Source organism: Haliotis rufescens, unplaced genomic scaffold, assembly GCF_023055435.1.
Source record: "Haliotis rufescens isolate VD_foot unplaced genomic scaffold, xgHalRufe1.0.p SCAF_157, whole genome shotgun sequence".
In the NCBI taxonomy this organism is placed as follows: Eukaryota; Metazoa; Mollusca; class Gastropoda; order Lepetellida; family Haliotidae; genus Haliotis; species Haliotis rufescens.
Window position 1 is genome coordinate 33,889 of NW_025963843.1, and position 21,817 is coordinate 55,705.

Genomic DNA, 21,817 nt, shown 5'->3' on the forward strand with positions numbered 1-21,817 from the left:
TGCTAGCTAGTTTAACACTTTACACATCCTTGACAAAAGAAGGATGTTGAACAGACAGAACACAATGGAGCTACACTACATTACCAAGGCCGTGAAAAGTAATTGAAGCGGCACACATATATATCATCTTCGAATAATAGGGATCATCTCAAACTATGTGAGACATACACGTATAGCTGAGTCTTAAAATAAAAGGCATATCATATTATTCTGTCTGGTTTTAAGTATTAACCAACATAATTATTTGTTTGAAAACTAATAAGCGTGCAAAAATGTGTCATCAATATACACATCTATAATTTCATTTGAAATTTGAAATTAAAGGTACACATAGATATATTCATAACACTTTGTTTTCTTTTAAATCACGTTAATAGATACTGACAATGATGGAATATGTTATAGACAGGATAGCATTGATGAAACTTAAAAGGAGATCGTTAATTTAACATTGGTTTTCACCCTAAGAGACCAAACGTACAGAACTTAGTAAACGTTATTTCAGTATTTTGATACCGACCCTGGAATGCTCGCCAGGCGCAGATGTGCTATAACGAATGATATCATTAAACACCGGAGCGTGCTCGGTCGATAAAGATCGGAAACTACCGAGCGTTACCGAAGAATCCCGGAATTGGCGCAGCTTCGGGTTGTGTCATGGTTGACAGGTGTGTTGAAGAAGATACGATGTTTTGATAAGTTAAAAGTTCCGTTTGGCTACGTTCTTGGTGGCGTTTGGAAGAACCGGATAACAGAAACAACACATGCAATCGGGAGAGGAATTCATGGCGAGTTTAGGCCACAGTACACGATGCGACGGACGCGAGTGACCTCCCTCCACTGGGAGACGGAACTAGCATAGCAGACTTCACTTTCTGTTCACCGATGGATGAGATTATGTTCTAAGTTTTTGAGTGGATGTGTTTACAGTTTTAGTGTCCAAGATGTCTGCAAGTTTCTTGCACATCGGAGATATCGTGTCCCTTTATGCCGAAGGGAGTGTCAATGGATTTATCTCAACCTTGGGGTAGGTATTTTGTCAATTTGTACCACGAAAATAGAAAACAACACGGTTTCACGTGAGATTCGGTCCAGTTGTCACCAACCGCGCATGACGGACTTCCCCGCGTGCAGACGACCATTTCACATCTCTCATACAACACACACAATCCACATGCAGTACACACTTTATAGTGAAAGACGTCTCGAGGAAATGGAAACTGCAGATCAATGAATGTTTGTGGTCATAGATGTCTGTAACATTGATGGAAATTGAAAATTTTACCAAGACCATTGCGTTGGACATATGATATAGATCTAGGTGTTGCTACCCCCTCTAAAGCCAAATATAGTACCCACACTTGATCCACCTGTTTGACGTCTGCTCATTTTCAATGGAAAATAGGTGGGACACCAGTTCCATACATATGAAGAGCAGAAATCACTTAGATAAAGAGTGAGACTTTAAAGAATGGTGCAATAATTGAAATGCTGGTTTTACGATATAGCCCATCTACGCAAGATATGCTTCGGTTGACTAATCAGGCATAATATTTGTACGAATATGACCGCAACCTTTATATTTCATGTCAAGGGCTAACAACAATCGCTGGCAGGTATTCCCCTCTCGAACAAGAAAACCTTGAATGATATATTTGCAACATCAGTGTTCAATTTATTTTTCATTGAGGATGTTGAGATTTGCTGCTAGAGTATTTGAGTCCTTTAATCTATAATTTGTGACAAAAGACCATAAATTAATGATTAGATTGTCATCTAACTGCCTCACTATAAAAAAAATCTCACCTTGCATAATTGTATTATTTAAATATTGACTTTCACTTTGTGTGAGTTCATTGGAGTATGAACCTTCATAGAGTGGGGGCCATACTGTATGAACCTTCATAGAGTGGGGGCCATACTGTATGAGCGTCAGAGCTTGAAAAGTGACATCAGTGTACGCATCCTCACAGTGACATCTTTGTAGTTTGTTTACAACAAATTTATTCAAATAATTATTAATATCGTCATTAGTAGAGCAAGGTCTGCCAAGAACTACCTCAGTAAGTCAGTCACAATGACAGCGTGCTGTAATACATTTACATCAGGTACTCTAGGGTTTCTATTTTAACTGGGTTATTATTACACTTTTCATTGGGTAACCAATATTTTTTCACTCATCTGTCCACCACTCTTTTGGGTATTTCCCCAAAAGAGCGAACATTTTAACATGTTTAAGATTTTAAAAAAATGAAATAATGTTTTAGATGTACATAACCATGATAACCGTTCTTAATATAATATAGGCTTGACTTGGAAAGTAAATTAGCTCATAATTGTGTTTCGAAAATTAGCTTTTTTGTACGCATGCTGAAAAAGCTTCATTCATGTTCATTGGGTATTTACACGTGCTGTTTTATACTTTTGAGTTTTTCATTTAATGCATGCGTTTCTGTAATGCAAGTAAGTTGAAAGTAAATGGGTTTTGAATATTTTTTGGGGGGTATTTTACGCACATATACTGCTTATCTGTAGTTCTGTTTGTTGTTTGACACTGGAGTCTGGACCAGACAATCTAGTGATTGATATTGTTAGTAATGATCGACGCCCTCTGGGAACAATGATGCGTAATCAACCAGGTCACTGAGTCACTGCCTCATACGACCAGCATAGGTTGCTAGAGACCAATTCTAGCCTAGTATCCTCATGGTAGACTAACACTAACCCTCTGAAACTATGTAATGTTGACAGAAACGAGGAACTGCATTTGAATTCAAAAGGAGCCCCAGTGAGATGAGATATTCAGAACCTCAATCTAGACTTGCTTCATTTAGGGATATAACATTACAGTAAGGGGAAAATAATATGGTTCAGGGGTTGGGGTCTCCCAGACGCTAGAGAATAAATTAAGAACTGGAACAGACAGTCCCATAAGGCTGCTGCCTGACCACTCCCCAGGGGATTCCTCAGGTCTCTGTTTATCAGTGTGTGACATGAGTTTTTGTACCACAGAAGACCTCTATTGTTGCAGATCTGAGCTGTTTGCAAAAATTTTCCACAGCATTCTTGTTTATTGTTTTCTGTAACAGTATATATCCGAAGAAACTCACACCCATGAAGATCCGGGGTAGGGTCTTCAGCAACCCATGCTTGTCGTAGCGGGATTGGGTCGCCTCTGACGTGACCCGTAATGGGATGTCCTCAGATCTTTGTTTAGCGATAGCGAGAACTAAGATCTGATTTTAATGAGATTGAGAAATGCCAAATGTGCTCTATTTCAGTGAGTCCTCATTTCTATTTCTGGACAAATGTAACTATTCTTAGAAGAGAATGGATTAGTATGATATTGACCTTTGCATGACAGGACTCCAATCAACATGATCACCTGTAATTACCTGAGATTACACACAATGTGGGTATTGGCTATTTGTCTCACTAACTTTCCTGTCAATAGATCTGATGTATTGATCAGAATCTATGAGGGGTTTCTCCACTCAATGACAAATCGATACATCATGATTTGTCACCTCAAGAAACAGTACACAATATATCTACCTATGTATTGGCTATTGATGCAGGGTCGGGTGGCCTAGTGGTTAAAGCGTTCGCTCGGGTTCTATTCCTGACATGGGTACAATGTGCGAAGCCTATTTCTGGTGTCACCTGTCGTGATATTGCTGGAATATTGCTAAAATATGCTGACACTAAAATCTAATGAAAAGGACGTTAAGAGACATGGTCCGGCTAGCAGACTCAAAAGTCTTTGGCAGAGTGCTACATCTGATTGAATAGGAAAGGACCGAGAGTAAGCAATCATGCAAATTATACACGAAATGGTTGACTGCCCAACCTTGTGTTTTTCTGGCCCTGTGGAACATGAAGAATTCACTGAAACATGGTGATTGAAGATGTAGTATCGTGATACATATTGGTGTTTCAAGTATTGCTATGGGTAGGCATATCATGACAACTCCAACATATACTACTCCGGTACTGCATATCAAAGACTTAATTTACCTGAAATCTAAATTTGTTTTTGAATACTACGACTTGTCATGTGAATGCTTTTGCTTAATGTGACTAGCACTTGAACGCTGTTGATAAGGTCGTGTATACAGTGGTACATGCAGATGATACCAGGAAGTCTGTGTTCGCTGTTGGTGCAGACGAAGACGAGCTGGTTATAAAGTGTAAACACAGGGTGCCTTAGAATGCTGGACTTTACTCTTCAACAATATTATGTTTGGCAACATAATCAGGCATTTGGAACATTTGTTCCCTCAAACTAGGGTGCTGATATAATAACTAATTTGGCATAATTAGCGGATATGTGAAGTCATCTGCCATTGGCCTCATAAACAGGGACATTAAATCTGCCATTGGCCCCATAAACAGGGACATTATATTAAGAAAAAGATTTTACTGATTTTAACTATATCATATATATACAATGATATATGGACCTAAAAAGAATAATATGTGTGTGTCTGATATTCTGACCGACTCTAATCTGGAACCTCTGACCCCAAACGTTTTTCTTGTTGTTCTCCTGGTATTGATTGTCATGGCGGAGGGGTAGCCTAGATGTCAGAACATTTGCCTGTTGCGCTGAAGCCCTGGGTTCAATTCTCCACATGGGTACAATATATACATTGACGGAATATTACAATATCCATACTCATTTGCTTCTGGTATTGTCCCTTATTTATACCCTGAGTACATTTGTTGTGCAACGCTATACATAAGCCAGTCATGGTCTTCAGTTGAAAACAGGTTTTAGGTACTGCCAGGGGTTTATCTAGTTCCTGTACACATACCCGGTGAGTATTCGGCCCCAAGTCTGCAGCAAATGTCTTTTAAAATTGCCAGAATGGAATTAATAATGTCCCCATTCATCATGTTCATGTTTATGATATATATGATAACTAGTTAGGAGGCAATAAAGAGGCAGAGGTTTTATATTATTGCACCAAATACAATCTCAAACTACAAGGTAAAATATCTCTGAATTAAGAAAATATGAACTTAAAACAAATCCCAACTTTGAACAATGTTATCTTCCCAATTAGTTTAAGATCCTGGATAAATCCCTGATTTCAGATTACCATTTTTCCAAGAAATAATAATATTTTTTACTTATCGACCATATTTGTGGATGGGCTTAAACAGCAAACAAATATTTTTTGTCAATTATTTTCAAGACATGTTGTATTCTTTTGAAGTGGTCAAGTTGGTACAGTGTGTGTAGTAGGCTTCTCCATTCAAATCTTGTCAGTTCACCAACTGTTATGCCAAGTAATTTAATATGATAATCTATTATAATACAATAAATTATGTAGAATGAAATTTAAAAAATAATATAAAGTATTTAAAAGAAATCTAGGGCCTTATGTTTTAATTCTTTAAGAATAACAATGAACTGTCTTACCTAATGTATTACTTATCGTTGTCTTTCACCAGTGTTTACATGTACATTAATCATACTGTTAATACAGAGGTGTATAGGCGGGCCTCGTCCATCATGCACATTAAGTTAAGTTAAACATGAAACAGCTTGACTGACATGTCAGCCTATTGTAGAGCCATCTTGTATTTGAAAAGTCATTAGCATTTAAATCTATAAATTCTGTTGATTCACCTAGACTAACATCTAGTCTCTGAAATGAACATATCTTACAGAAAAAAAACCACTTGTTACATTATCTTAATAAAAATATAATAAAAAGGAGCCCAGAGACTCTCTTTATTTTCAGATACTGCAGTAATCTAGACTTGCCAAACATTATAGACTTGTAGCATTGTGTAGGGCTGTATTGGCTATATTTGTATCAGGGTCTGTAGGACAGATACTCCTAGGAGCGGGAACCCCATGGTGTCTCACCCCCACACATAGCTGCACGTTTTGTGGAGGCTTGTTGACCCTTGGCCCTGCTCTCATGCCACGCCCACCCTTAATAAAGCCCACATTTCCAGCAGGGTGTCACCTCTGTTTGCTCATGTCCTCACCTCTCAATCTGTCTTTATCATTAAACATACAAGTCACATCTTCCTACTTCTAACTGTTGTACTGTCAGGTGGCTGTTTGCCTTTGTTTTCAGCCATCTTGATTATCTGCCCGCTCAAACTGTGTCAGGGTGGTTTACATGAATCAAGGAATATATATATACTACTCAAGAGAAGTTAAGGAACTCCTGATTATTGTATATGACTGTAGTTAATCTGTCATGCCATGACCTCACAGGAGAAACTGATATTAGTTTGTGCCTGTTTTATGTTGGTCATTAACTTCTTTCCAATGTTGCCTTGGTTACTTGACAATACGGGGTGGTGGGGTAGCCTAGTGGTTAAAGCGTAGGCTCTTACGCCAAGGGCCCGGGTTCAATTCCTCTCATGGGTACAAAGTGTGAAGCACTCCTTTGGTGTCCCCTGTCGTGATATTGCAGGAATATTGGTAAACATGGTAAAGGCAACGTAAAATCCAACTCACCCACTACTTGAAAATAGGCGAGAATGAGATTCTGGAAATTTGAAGTTGATGATTCAGGGATAGAAATTAACCCAGAAATGTCTGATAGTGATAACACATTAACCATGTTAACAGATAGCAATACCCAGCCACCCACCCACCCCCCAGTGTTTGAAATTCTCCTGTCCCTGTGGATACTAAGGTCCTGGCTAGCGGGCTAGTGCTAATTTCAATTTCTATCCCTGATGATGCTTATAACTTGATTGATGATAAATCAAATACTGACACAACTTTCCAACTCTGAATGAATTGTAGACCCCTTGCCAAAATAATATATCTTCAACATATGTCAGTTTACTTGGCTTACGTGGGCTTAACATTATATCAGCGAGTGGGGACAAAGTCGATTCACTATCATCCAACAGCCATCACCATGATCGCAACTGCTACTTTGTAGATCAATACATTCAAGTGATTAATTCTTGACTTTCTTGAATATCTGCAGATCATTATGTCATTATACTCATAGTAATATCCATGCAGGTACAAGTGAAAGTGTACAATAGCTCAGATGAACGGCAGCTGTTATTGAGTCGTAACTCCTCTCCCTGTCTACTAATGCCAGGAGACTTATGGTAGATACACAGTAGTATACCACAGGCATAATGAGCTACAGGTGGGCCGACCAGCTCTCTCACCAGGTGAGCCCTCCAGGCGAGTGCAACACCAGGGTAGTGCCAGTGCAATCTTGTATCTCCCAGTAATGCATGCTTCATTCCGTGTTTAACCATCGTTACAGGATGTAATCCATGATACTTTCCAATTATCGAGTGATATTGAATCCATTTCTAGAGGTAGCAGATGGTTTGAAATGTGAGACTTATCGACATCATTATCATCCCTGATTTGTTATGGGAGCCTTTTTGTCTAATCAACTGGAATATGTGATTATATCTTAATGAGCTCATTATACCTGGGGTGATTTCGGGTGAGACTATTAATGTCCCCATGCTGGTGGTAAGAAGTCACTAAATGGATCGGGTGGTCAGACTTGGTGATTTGGTTGATTGCATGTCATCGTATCCCAATTCTGTGGGTCGATGCTCATGATGTCAATCACTGGATTCAGAGATCAACTGAGAATGTTGTGTCAGTTGTTACTGGATCAGCATCTCAACACAAAGTGAGTGAGTGAGTGAGTTTGATTTTACTCCGCTTTTAGCAATATTCCAGCAATATCACGTTGGGGGACACCAGAAATGGCTTGACACATTGTACCAATGTCGGGAATCAAACCCAGGGATTCGGCATGACGAGCGAACGCTTTAACCACTAGTCTACCCGTCCGACCGCTAAAGTTTGAGATTATCATAATGGGATCAATTATTGATCCAAACTTGACCTTGTATTGTTTAGAATCTTGTGTCTTCCTGCTGTCGGTGTGGCAGCAGTAGCGAGCTGGTCCTCTGTATGACTGATGAGAAGCAACAGTTGTGTACATAGCAGCTTGGGTTTAGTTGAGGCAGTGACTTGAACCTTGACTAACAATTCGTCCCTGAAATAAAGTTAAAGTTATTAAAAAATATATTTCTACAAAATGAATACACTAAACTTTGGTTATAACAAACTGAAAGGGACCACTAATTTTAGTTTGTGTTAAGCATCTTTACAGCATATATGCTGCAAATAAAACAGTTAAATATATCTGTCAGTTTCTTATGTGCATGTTCGTTATAAACATAGTTTACTGTAATAGGAGCCCAAGTCAATGCTTAATTCCAAGAGCTGAGACAATCTAGACTTGAGTGGATTTTCATCTTTTAATATATATTTACTTCTTGCATAGTCATATTTTGGACAAACTAACCAAAAATGAAACTTACATTGCTGGAAGATTCTCAATCCTCCAACTATGTTACCATGGTGACTATGTCTGCCAACTTCAATCATAAGTCTGTGAGAGCTGCATCTAAATTGTGCTAAATTTTCTGATATTAAACAAATGGTATTTGGGGGAAATATCTCAAAGAGCTTTTGTGAAATCAAAATGTACAAAGACCATTTTTGTAAGTAGATCTCCTTAAGCCTTTGGCGTACAGATAATAAGAACGAATCTGGATTATTGGGTACACATTGATTGTGCCAAACATGTCAATAGCTGCATTCATTTCATTAAATAAGGATTTTTCATCATATACCCAATAATGAATTGCATGTTTTTCAAACCTTAACATGATATAACACTGATAGAAACTGACAAAGTCCTTTCATTCCTACTTAAAGCTGACATACTGAGATAAAAGTGAAATAAGTTGTTGAACATGTTTAAGGCAGCGTTAAACCGAGCCTGCTCTCTCTCCAGAATTATGTTTGTTTGTTGTTTTACGCTGCACTCAGCAATATTCCAACTATATGACGGCGGTCTGTTAATAATCGAGTCTGCACCAGACAATCCAGTGATTGACATCATGAGCATCAATCCACCCATTTTGGATATGATGACATGCATCATCCAAGTCAGCGAGCCTGACCTCCTGATCCCGTTAGTCGCCTCTTACGGACAAGCATAGTTGCCATTTACGGCAAGCATGGGTTGCTGAAGACCTATTCTACCCCGGATCTTCACGGGTCCAAGAATTATGATTGTCTCCTGAATACTTTTAGTGAGTTTAGCCGATAGTTAACCCCATGTCATGAATTAATGAATTCTCATTTGATCAGTGGGGATTATGTATTTAGTATTTGCTTTAAAAGGGTTTGTATAGTTTACCATGTGTACCAGTAACTTGGAAAGTATGCTTGCATGTAGATTGGTAACAATGTTAGTGTTGGAAATTAAGAATGAAAGTCAGTGGTTCTTTTCAAAACCCTGATTACATAAATAAAAGAACTTGAGGGTCCTCTTTTAATTACAATAGCAGCAAGCCAGTCAGGCGCTCCTAATTGGGATGATGATTGTCACATGGACCCACACTTGGCAGTTTGTACCAATCTCAGTCTGTCAAGTGGACATAAGTGCTGTGTGGGAAACGCAGACATTGTCCGTCTATCATGTGTCTATGTTGAGTGTAAATTATGTGTGAAATGCAAACATTGTCAGTCTCTGTACAATTAGGATAGTCAGGTTCAGTGATAGAAAATAACAGTTTTAGTCCACTAGTCTTTATCATGTTTATAATGATAATATATAGCAAAACCCTTAGAAAGTCCTTAGGATACCTTAACTATTTGGCAGTTTGGCAAGGACTAAAGGACTACGTAGTGCCAATCTCTATTTAGTAGATAAATAATCCCTGATATTTTCTGTTGGAGAAATAATCCCCATGTACAGTGTCAGAGAAATAATCCCTGATGTAATAAGAGATATTATCTCTGATCTATACTGTTACTGTTAGATAAATAATGCCTGATATATACTGTTAAAGAAATAATCCCTGGTGTATACTGTTAGATAAATAATCCCTGGTGTATACTGTTAGATAAATAATCCCTGATGTATACTGTTAGAGAAATAATCCCTGATGTATTCTGTTAGATAAAACACTCATACGCCTTGGCCACCTTTGTCTTGGTCTTCTGTTTGTTGAGAACATGTAATAAATAAGATGTCAAGTAGCTAAATTCTATGAAGAGTCGATGGGGTCATAATCACAGGCCTTGTTTTTATATGGAAGTCAAGAGGTGCCATAATTATAGCTGATCCCTGTCACTTAACATGCTTAAAGATCTACTCTCTAGATATTCAGCATGTTGAGATAACAGGTTTTCAGTCCTTTGATAAACTTTCCTCAGCAAGATACGCAAGTGAATCGTAACAGCCCTATTAATTTGTGAAAATTTGTTACATACAGACAGACAGACAGACAGACAGACAGACAGGCATATGTTACATATACACATATACACATATATTCATACATATATACGTACACACACACACACAAACACATACATCATCATGATCATACATACATTCACACATACACACACACACACATACATATATACTAAACCGCAAAAGAAATGTCACCCCAAGTAACATTGCATGAAAAATTGTCATTTGAATATCTGGGTAATTTTTGTCAAAGTTTCAAAAATTTAACATTACCTTGTCCATGTTGTCCGGAAAAATGAAATTTGATGATTAAAAAACAGCAGATGACAATAAAACCGATCGCCCAAACGCATCACAGCAACGGCCATGGTAACCCGACGCACGTGAGTTCCGTGCAAACTGAAATGCACATGCGTTCCCCCATTTCTTGCCCTATTAAAATCCACCCAGATCGGATAACATTCATTCTTATTGAATTGCTACCACATGCCAAGATTGACAAGAAATCAGCGAGACCAAGCCCTTGGACGATTGCAAGCTGGACAAACCGCACGGCAAGTAGCCAATACATTTCAAGTAGCCAATGCATTCCACCCGACGTCAGGATCGTCAGATTGTGTGACAGCATCTTCAAGATCACTTTGTTACTGCTGCGGAAACTGCTCGACAGACCTTGGGGACACACCAGCGACACATTAGTGCGGACACTGTGCATCGACGATTGACAAGCAGACACCTCAACTGTCACAGGCCACAACGAGGACCTATTCTGACACCACGTCTTCACCGGGACCATTTTCAGTGGGCAACATAGCACCACCATTGGCGCCACCAGCAGTGGAGAAGAGTCCTCTTCTCAGACGAGAGCCGTTACTGTATCTCAACAGCAGATGGCAGAGAGAGAGTGTGGCGACGCCGTGGGGAACGTTATTCGGATGCTTGTGTTGTTGAGAGAGACTCGTGGGGTGGTCCGAGCATCATGGTGTGGGGTGGAATTGGTCTTGCACAGTGGGTCGGCCCTGTGGTCTTCCAGAACATCGGTCCAGGGAGAGGCAATGGTGTCACAGCAGTTCGGTACATTGATCAAGTCTTGAGACCACACGGCTTACCTCATTTGGCACGTCACCGCAACCACGAGTTTCAGCATGATAACCCCCGTGCCCACACTGCGAGAGCAACAAGATACTTCCTCCAGCAGAATGGCATCAGAACCATGCAGTGGCCTGCCCTCAGTCTTGATTTAAGTCCCATTGAGCACCTGTTGGTCAAGATGCAAAGACGGCTGAGTGACGTACGACCAAGGCCGACAGCTGTAGCTGAACTGCATCAGGCGCTCCTCAGAGTGGGCTCCAGTGCCTGTGGCCTTCATCAACCGCATTAACCATTGCACAGCAGTCATCAATGCACATGGTGGACACACGAAATATGGACTTGTGATGCCATTTTCTCTGAGACTTGTGTTGTGTTTCACTTTAAGAACATTTGACACTTTAATTTCAACCTTAATGATCAGTTTTGAAGTTTCATCTTTTTAATATGTCTCAAAGAATGTTTACAGTGTTTGGACAAATAAAGTTTCTCATATATTTATCCATAGTGACGTTTCTTTTGCGGTTCAGTATATTAACATGATTACTGTTGTGAGGTAAATAACACATGTACAAAAGTAGTTTATAGGTCGTCATCAACACTGTCATAGCTTATGCTTCGGAAAGGTCTCACAAACTCTGAATACGTCACAATCCAAGTCACGTAATCGTTTTTCTCATACTGCTCGTGTTGCACAGACGTCTGTTAACTTTAGGCCTTCTTGAACATGTTGAAGCACAAGATTAACAATATAGGACATTGGGAACAGTGGTGACTAGGGCTGTTATGATTCACTCGCGTATTCTGTGAATCGAACCGTATACCTTCATGAATTGAATTTGTTTTTCCTGGCCACTAGAATTGAATACTGGTATTTATGAATATGCAAGCATGTGCATTTACATACCCTGTACCTAAAAATATCTATAAGAACATGTTATATGCATAGATTTCTTCAAAGACAACACTCTTATAATTTGACCGTATTATGGTCACTGGTCATTAGCACATTTGAGCAGATACTAGTACCTGGATAAGTGCAGTATATAAATGTATGATATATTAATAATTAACAAACCATATCAAATAATTTATTTTATTAGTGTTTCACTGAATATAACAAATAATGCTTCCACTGCTGACTTGTTATTGTATTTGTGAATTAATATTCATATTCGTTACCCTATATTCGTGATACGAATCGTACTAGCCTCATAGTGTAATCGTTGCAGCCCTACTGGTCACTGTTTGTAGACTTTCTCATAACAACAATACATGCATGCACAGACACACTTTGCAAATACGATCAAAAACAGGAGTTTTCAGATGTGTATAACAGCCTTTTTCTTGTTCTAAAGGCAAGGTACCACAGCTAAGTTAACTCTTTCAACACCGTAGGCCGGTTATCCGGCCAAGAAGCATCGAGTCCCCAGACACCGCAGGCCGGTTATCCGGCCAAGCCGTAGTCACGTCAAAATAGTATATATTTTTATGGACCTACCTGTAATGTCATTCATTTATTAAATCTATCACATTTCACAATGTCTGAAATACATATTCCATTTCAATTTAACATTTTTTATCGTTAAATTAAAAAATTATGCACTATTTCTCGCGATGTTATTGAAAATAAAATTCTCGGACACACATTTCGACAACGGGTCCACATCGAACACGTCAAAGAGGAAAATAAAGACGTTTTAAATAAATCTTTAAATATATTATACAAAGTAATAAATAAAATCAACAAAAATATATCTAAAAGTAATCAAACTTACATCTAAGTTATTATTTCCATCTTTTCGTGCGATCGCGTGTTATGTAAGTGAAATGACATCTCGGCTTTCGTCGCCTTGAATTCTCGGCTCGGACACGATGTTTAATGCAAAAATATATGCATGAAAAATCTTTGTCACAGCTCGTAACCTAGCACGATACATTCACGAAGTTCCATATTTTTAATATATATCGTGATTTCCTGCTCAAAACGTTCAGAATAACATGATTTAACAAAATTCTTTCGCAAACTTCTGTAATTTATCGAACACGAGCTTGGTATCACAGCCGTAATCTGATTGGCTGCCTTAGGTCACGTGCTCAAAATTGACCAATCACGAAACTTGTAGCAGATTTCGGCAAGAAAGCGTTATTAGAAACCAATTTTAATCCAATGAAATCGCTTGTTATAACTACGAAAAAAAACCAGTCGATGTTACGAGCGTGTAGATGAAGGAATAAGCTTTCCAGCGATGTGTCATATGCCATTCTTCGACGAACGTGTTATTCATACGAAACCTCGAAAACGGGGGTATTTCTTCATTTTACTGAGCGGACAGTCGCTGTTATCGGGAAATGGGTGATGACAGAAACTATTTATAATTCTTTTTAAAATGATTTTCCAATTACGTAAACAATGAAAATAAAACAGAAATAGGTACGTGGATATTATGAAATCATATATTTGCCGAAAATCGTCAATTTTTTTTCTTCCTTGGTCCTTAATCTGGATGTTAACAACGTGTTAGCGTACATTTTTTATTTACAACGAATTTAATTAAGTTGTAAATGCATTATTTTAAATAATTTGAAAAATGTAGCTTTCATATTTATAAACCATAGGATCAGACCTTTCAAATGGTGTATAACATGTAGTAGCAAATATATTTTACAAGCAGGTATTTTCTTTGATAAATGTTGGCTTCATCTATCACACAAGAGTCTCTGGGAACTCGGTGTCCCAGCAGTAAACACTTCTGGTTGACTGGTGTTGAAAGAGTTAAGCCAATGTACTTATAATGTTATGAATATGTGATGCATGGTTAGCATGGTTATTCCCCGTGAAGGGGGAAATATGCACTGATATACACTGGGTGTTGTCCGTCTTCAGCTTTCCTCACATCAGTCACTGTTGCCAGCATTTAACCATGTTTGCTGTGACAAGGAAATTGAGGGGGTGGGTGCCTATTATTATTTACACCATATGCAAGTTAAGTTTTTTGTCCAAGTTCGTGGGGCAGAGAACAAACTTTGCTCAACATTCAGTGATACTAAAACACTTTGATAATAGTTATGGGCAGTTATCTACCTCTCCTAGTGACTCTGCTGCATTTCCTGAATAAAGACCTGTAACACACTGTAGCACATATGGCCTGGCATGTAGATTATCGGGTTAAGTATGGGGCAAGGTTACTTACAGATCGGCCTTGAAGTTGGCCAGGGAGTGCTTATTGGAGAAGAGCTCTTAATGCTCAGCTTCAATATGGTAATCTGAAAAAAATCAAGGTGCTAAACTGTAATAATGGTGGTATAGATTATAGAGGTCTGTAGAGAAGAAATAAACATTAAGATGTATGCTAGCATTATTACACTGTATTTACATGTGTTCCTGTGTGATATGCTTGATGTGTGCACTCAAACCATTCGCCATGTTTGGCAGGATTAAACAGAAACTGTTCAAGATGTTGTAGGGTTCTTTCACAGACAAATCACCACTGTTGGCTGTAGTTCTACAAAGCCCTGAGTTCTGTCATGTCCATGGTTCCGTTGTGGGCCGACAAGTTTCTGGGCTGACCTGTCTGCAGTTGCCTTTCATGAGGGATCTTGCCTGGCTAGTCAGGGTCAACTGAGTGCAAGTTAAATCACCCAGTTGCTTAAACCTTGCGTTGAAAGAACAAGAAGTTGAAATCCATAAGTCCAACCTGTCTTGATTGACAGGATGACAATGCCTTGATTGACAGGAGGACAATGTCTTGATTGACAGGATGACAATGCCTTGATTGACGGGATGACAATGCCTTGATAGACAGTTTAAAAATTGCTTGATAGACAGTTTGAAAATGTCTTGATAGACAGTATGAATATGTCTTGATAGACAGTATGAAAATGCCTTGATAGACAGTTTGAAAATGTCTTGATTGACAGGAGGACAATGTTTTGAACGACAGTATGACAATGTCCTGATTGACAGGATGACAGGTTCAGGCGTTATAAATATTGAAAAATTGTAGAAACTAGGAGACAAATCACATCTTGTTTCAGTTGAAATAATGCAAACAATTACTTCAGAATATACAAGGAGTTATAATAAAACTGAATATGTAAGTTGTCTTAAAAATATCTGCCAGACAGTCGGACAGGTAAAGGAAAATTTCATGCAGCCCGACAGGAAAGTAACCAGCCATGGGCAGACGGGCAAGCAGTTATCTCGGACACTGATTGACAGGATGACCATCCATTGGTTTCACAGAGAGTTGGCTGATAAATAGATCTGTTGGTTAGTTATGGGTTTTTGTCAAGGATGCCAAGGAGGTAGTCGTGGGAGTTATTGATTGTCCTGAATCTAAGTACCAACAAGGGAAAATCTTTCTACATCAGTCTCAGATCCAAGGCCCTGTGTAGCAGTCCATTTACACTTTATCACTTCATTATCTGCGTAGTTAAATGTCCTTTTGCAGACATGTAATTAAACATGAACGACGGCAGCTTCTCCTTTGTGACGGAAACTGTGACCCACACACAGGTATATCTGTCTGTGACAAAACTACTGGTCCAAGTTTATCGCTTCAACTAGTAGACTTTACTGTTAATTTGTGGATTTGTATTAGCTAATCATAAATATGCTTGTGAGACCAAAAGACATTTGACTGAACTCAGGCTTTGGGGGTTGCGGATTGAGATGTGCTGAAATAGAAAATGTATGGGAAAGTCTGACTGAAGTCCGACAAACTGAAGTAGGAGATCAGTCTCTGCCAACAACTTTGGAGCCTACTAGCCCGAAATTGTGTTGTGGCATTGCGTTCAGTATATTTTAATTTTACAACATGGACTACGGTAGTAAAAAGACTTGTGCTTTGGACCAGTAGGCCCGGGCTGGGATGGAGCAGCTGTTTAAGGCGCCACAATCCACTGTGCACAAAAGAAACTTATGATCATGGGTTCGAATCCTGGTTCGCCCTGGTTTTGTTTCTTGGTTTGTCAGCGCCAGACTCATTGAACATGTTCAAGTGGGTTTTGTTTATGATGGGTAATTCAGAGGTGGGTTGCAGTTGGAATGTAGCCTGCCTGCCTGCCTGCCCATGGCTGGTGACTTTTCTGTCAGGCTGCACGATATTTTCTTCCACCAGGTCTGGGCAGGTGATCATTGCACTGGTAGTTTTTCGCTAAAATAACTGATAACTGGGCCCACTGGGTGTAAGTTAGTAAAAACACAATTAGGTTAGAGTAAAGAATGTGTCGTGGCTGGTAGTAGTCCTGGCAACACTTGCAGGGATATATATCATGATATATGTGTGGTGCTGAAAAAGACCTGGGAGAATGGTTGTTCATCACCCCATTTCCTTCTTGCAGATACCACTTTCTTCACGTAGCAGCTGGATTAGCAAACTAACGGGACCTATAGTGCCCACCATGTAACGCAGGCTCTGGTTAGATACTGAAAAGAAGTTAAAGAAAACCTGATTCTTTCATCATGTTCATATAAGTATAGTTATCTGTGATGCCATGTTGTTCATTTGTTTGATGTTTAATGCTGCACACAGCAGTATTGCAGCTATATGACAGTGGTCTGTACATAATTGAGTCTAGAACAGACAATCCAGTGATTAACATCATGAGCATCAGTTGGGTAGTTATGGTATGGCTAGTGCTAATGGTCAGTCTCTGTGGCAGTGGATTGTCTGGTCCAGACTCGATTATCTACAATCAGGCCACTGTCATATAGCTGGAATATTACTGAGTGTGGTGTTGAACAACAATCAAACACTAGACTCTACAGCGATTGAAATTGACTCTTGTCCTAATGTCCTTGCCAAACTGCCAAATAGTTAATGTATCATAAAGACTAGTAGAAATTTGCCATTTTTAAGGGTTTTGCTATTTGTTATCATTATAAGGTCTAGTGAACTAAAACAATAAGTTTCTATGGCTGCAGACATTCACATGTGCTAGGTTATACACTAGCAGTGGTAAAAAATCAAGGTGTCCTTGTCATAACCCTAATGTTAAAAGTTAAACATTTAGGGGTCCCCAGATTAAACTACCATGGATGAACTCAAGCACAAACCCCCCTCAACACTGTCCAGCATGTTCAGACTGACCATTAGTTTCCTTCAACATACAGGAGTGTAAATTCATATCAACATGGTTTGGGATCAGTGATGCTCAGCAAACACAGCGCTAGAAATTGGCACTATTCCTGTAGTCCTTGCCAAACCGCTCAGTAGTTAAGGTATCATAAGGACTAGTAGAAATTTGCCATTTTTAAGGGTTTTGCTATATGTTGTCATTATAAGGACGAGTGGACTAAAAATGTTAGTTTCTACCTCTGAAACACAGTGATAGAAACTTGCACTGGTCCTGAGGATGGCTTGAGTCAGTTCGTCTAATGGTAAAGGTATCCTGAGAGCTTGTCCTTATGTTATTACTATTAGTCCTGCTAGTATACGCTTCAGGATAACAGTTTTCTAATTCCTCCAGCTGTTATTATATCAACAGTATGCATTTATCACTGAAAGGTCAAAGACCCATGCTTGTGCATTTTCTATAGGGCTAGTGAACACATGACTTCCCGGATTAATGCTCAACTGATTTTATCAGTATAGTTATGACCTTTGACCTTTGACTCATTTGATATTGGACCTGTGAAGATCCAGGTTAGAATAGGTCTTCAGCAGCCCATGCTTGCTGTAAAAGGCAACTATGCATGTCATAAGAGGCTCACTGACCTGGTTAATGCATGTCATCGTATCCCAATTGCGTTGCTCATGATGTCAATCACTGGATTGACTGGCCCAGCCTCAATCATTTACATACGATATCTGTAGATAATCTAGTCTGGATCAGACAATCCAGTGATTGACATCATGAGCATCTATCCTCGCAATTGGGACACGATGACATGCATCAACCAAGTCAGCGAGCCTGACCACCCGATCCCACTAGTCGCCTCTTACGACAAGCATGAGTTGCTGAAGACCAATTCTAACCTGAATCTTCATGGTAATTAACTATAAATTTAACTATATTTATTTATATGAAAGAATTGGGTTATTATTCTTATAGACACTTAAACAAATATTAATCATGGCAAAGTTTTGAAGGGATATTGATTGGAGGCAAACCTATTTTTGTGATTGCTGCATTGCAGAGTGTTGCACCAGTTAGCCCATACTCAGAACTTGCTATACTTCAGGACCTCCTTTTTACAACCCTGTGAAATCTATCCCTGAGAGGGGCGGTCGGGTAGCCTAGTGGTTAAAGCGTTCGCTCGTCACGCCGAAGACCCGGGTTCAATTCTCGACATGGGTACAATGTGTGAAGCCCATTTCTGGTGTCCCCCGCCGTGATATTGCTGGAATATTGCTAAAAGCGGCGTAAAACCGTACTCACTATCCCTGAGAAGTGTGTGTGGAGATGTTTGTTTTATGAACATGATGAAGCCAGTGATGAACGTCAGGGATAAAAATTAACATTTTTAGTCCTGTAGTCCTTACAACGAGAGACCCGTGAACCTCGTGAAGATCCATTGTAGAATAGGTCTTCAGCAACCCATGCTTGCCGTAAAAGGTGACTATGCTTGTCGTAAAAGGCAAGTAACGGGATCGGGTGGTCAGGCTCGCTGACTCGGGGTAGAATAGGTCTTCAGCAATCCATGCTTGCCATAAAAGGTGACTATGCTTGTCGTAAAAGGCGACTAACGGGATCGTGTGGTCAGGCTCGCTGACTCGGTTGATGCATGTCATCGATCCCAATTACGTGGATCGATGCTCGTGATATTAATTACTGGATTGTCTGGTCCAGACTCGATTATTTACAGACCGCAGTCATATAGCTGGAATATTGCTGAGTGCGGCGTTAAACAACAAACCAACCAACCAACCAACCAACGATAACATATAGCAAAACCTTTATAAATGGCCAATTTCAGCTCGTCCTTCCCGGCCTTGTGAAACCTTAACTATTGGGCAGTTTGGCAAGGACTACAGGGCTAGGGCCAATTTCTAACGCTGCATTCTTATGTAAGACAATCCTGCATCAATAGAAACTAACAGTTTTAGTCCACTAGTCCTTATAATGATAATATATAGCAAAACCCTTAAACTACAAGTCCTTATACCATAACTATTTGGCAGTTTGGCAAGGACTGTGGAACATGTGCAAATTTCTATCACTGTGAACCCTGTCTTATATCGTCCCATGTTGGTTAATTTCTAAAGCTTAACATGCTTTGCACAAGTAAAGTGAAAAACACAAGGAAGACGATGAACATATGAACACACTTCATGCACACAATTTCAATTAACCTGTGTCCATTTTTGTGTATTAAAAGATGTTTTCTTACTTTTGGCACACTGAAGTTCTAAAGGGCATGACTTGATGTTCTTTGTGAGTTGCACACTTGATTACAGCTTCATGTCTGTCCCTGCAGTTTCAACTGGATCAGGATGTGTCCTATATATGTTAGAAAAGAAACCTTGGCTCAGTGACATTTGATTTAGTTATTATTCTGTTGTTATCCAGGGGACCAGAAAAGCTCACTAGAGAGAGAGTGGTATGGAGCTGACAAACCTAGAAAACTTAGGGATTCAAACCACAATCACCTTAGATGATTTGGTCACCCATGCCCCACCATGCTATACTAATGTGAATAAGCATGATCTGTCCTCTTCCACTGATTTGTCATAGTTACAGTGTGAAGAGACTCATCTCTGAATTAATTTATTTTATTGCCATGTGTTTCAGTCTGGTTGATGACAGATGTGTGGTGCAACCCGATGCAGGGGATCTCAACAACCCACCCAAGAAATTTCGAGGTAAGGATTTGATTTCAGTAGAACAACACACAGCAGTATGTGAAATAATATAAAAAAAACGAGCAGGTAACCAATGAGTGTTGAAAGTTACCTGCCCGCATTCTGACATTACTAACATTGAAAATTGCAAAAAATATGAGACAAATTGCGTCTTTGTTTCAATTCAGTTGAAATAGTGCAACCAATTACTTGAGAATCTACCTTAATAAAATTGAATATTTAAACAGTCTTAAATTATCTGCCAGACAGTCGGGCAGGTGGAGGAAAATTTCATGCAGCCCGACAGAAAAGTTACCAGCAGTTTTTTTGCACACTGACACACAGAGTAAAACAACATACAGACGTCTTATCACTTTAGCTGATTGATAATATACTTCTCAATGTTTGGTAGGGATGTTCTCCGTGACCAAATAAAGATGTGGCAGAGAATATTACAAAATGGCTGCCGGTTGTGTCATTCTACCGAGATGATCTTTGAGCCAACCATTCACACGACTTCCCCCCTAAGTATTTTCTCTTCGAAATTATATGGTTCACAAACACTGTCAAATTAAAAAAATTAAACATGCACAGAGAAGGGGTGAAATTTTGACTAGTCAGACGGGCTATCTACTTTATTTTTCAGCAAGCTTTTTGTAATATTCACTGGCCATGGTCTAACAGGCCAGCAGTTAATTCGACCCCTGCTGTGTAACAGTAAGAACAATATCAGTATCCCTATCAAAAATTGAGCAGTATACATGGTATTGAAAGTATACCACACTTTGCAGCTATGAAAAGTTGAAATCTCCAGGCATACTTTTTGCTGGCCACGGTCTAACAGGCCAGCAGTTAATTCGACCCCTGCTATGTAACAATAAGACAAATATCAGTTTCCCTGACAGAAATTGAGCAGTATTTATGGCATTGAAAGTAAACCACACTTTGCAGCTATGAAAACACACTATGAAAAGTTGAAATCTTTAGGTCTGACGTGAAGATAGAAGACAAACAGATATATGAATGTGCCCTGCACGACGTGTGGAAGTTGTTCTCAATACACCTCACAGATGGGTAGGTTTTAAGTTTGGAGGCGTGGGGAAAGTATGTATATTTCAATAAGAGACAAATATGTGACCTTGATCTTGTCAGCTTACTGGTGCAAACAAGTCATCAAATGTAAACTGTGAGATGTGATACGCTCTGTTTTGAAGACTAAGTATCTTGATATCAGCAGTGGCAAAGCACCCTCTAGGTCTCCAGGCCTAGAATTTCAGTCTACATACACTAACCCCTCGATCCATTCCAGTGATTCTTGCCGTCGCCCTTGATTTTCAAAAACATTTTACCAGCCAATCAAATGTCGACATAAGTGAAAGGGTAAGGGTGAAGGGAGGTAACTCATATTACCTAGAAACCAAAGCCATCACCAGTTCTAATGAACATAAAGACATCCTTTCTGACAAAAATATTTTTGAGGGCTTATTTCTCGCCGCCATGTTGTTGACATTGCCAACCCAACATTGAGGCTGGTTTGTAGCTCGCATTCTGATTGGAACGTTAAGCCTTATAGCGTAGCCAATCAAATTGGCAAATGGAAGTCAAGGGCAGGTAATCTGAGATTGCGAGAACCACAGG

General features: G+C 39.4%; 1 protein-coding gene across 12 annotated transcripts in view; it reads left to right on the forward strand.

Annotated features, from left to right (window-relative positions):
* Positions 1 to 607: 607 nt before the first annotated feature.
* The window catches only part of LOC124124191 (inositol 1,4,5-trisphosphate receptor type 1-like), a 193,875-nt gene continuing 172,665 nt past the window's right edge, over positions 608 to 21,817 (forward strand). For all 12 annotated transcript variants that reach the window (XM_046487300.2, XM_046487295.2, XM_048396591.1 and 9 more), the window contains exons 1-2: positions 608 to 1,027; positions 20,130 to 20,200. In XM_046487300.2, the coding sequence (XP_046343256.1) occupies positions 945 to 1,027; positions 20,130 to 20,200 (154 nt within the window). In that variant the 5' untranslated portion in view covers positions 608 to 944. The remainder of the gene's footprint in view (positions 1,028 to 20,129; positions 20,201 to 21,817) is intronic.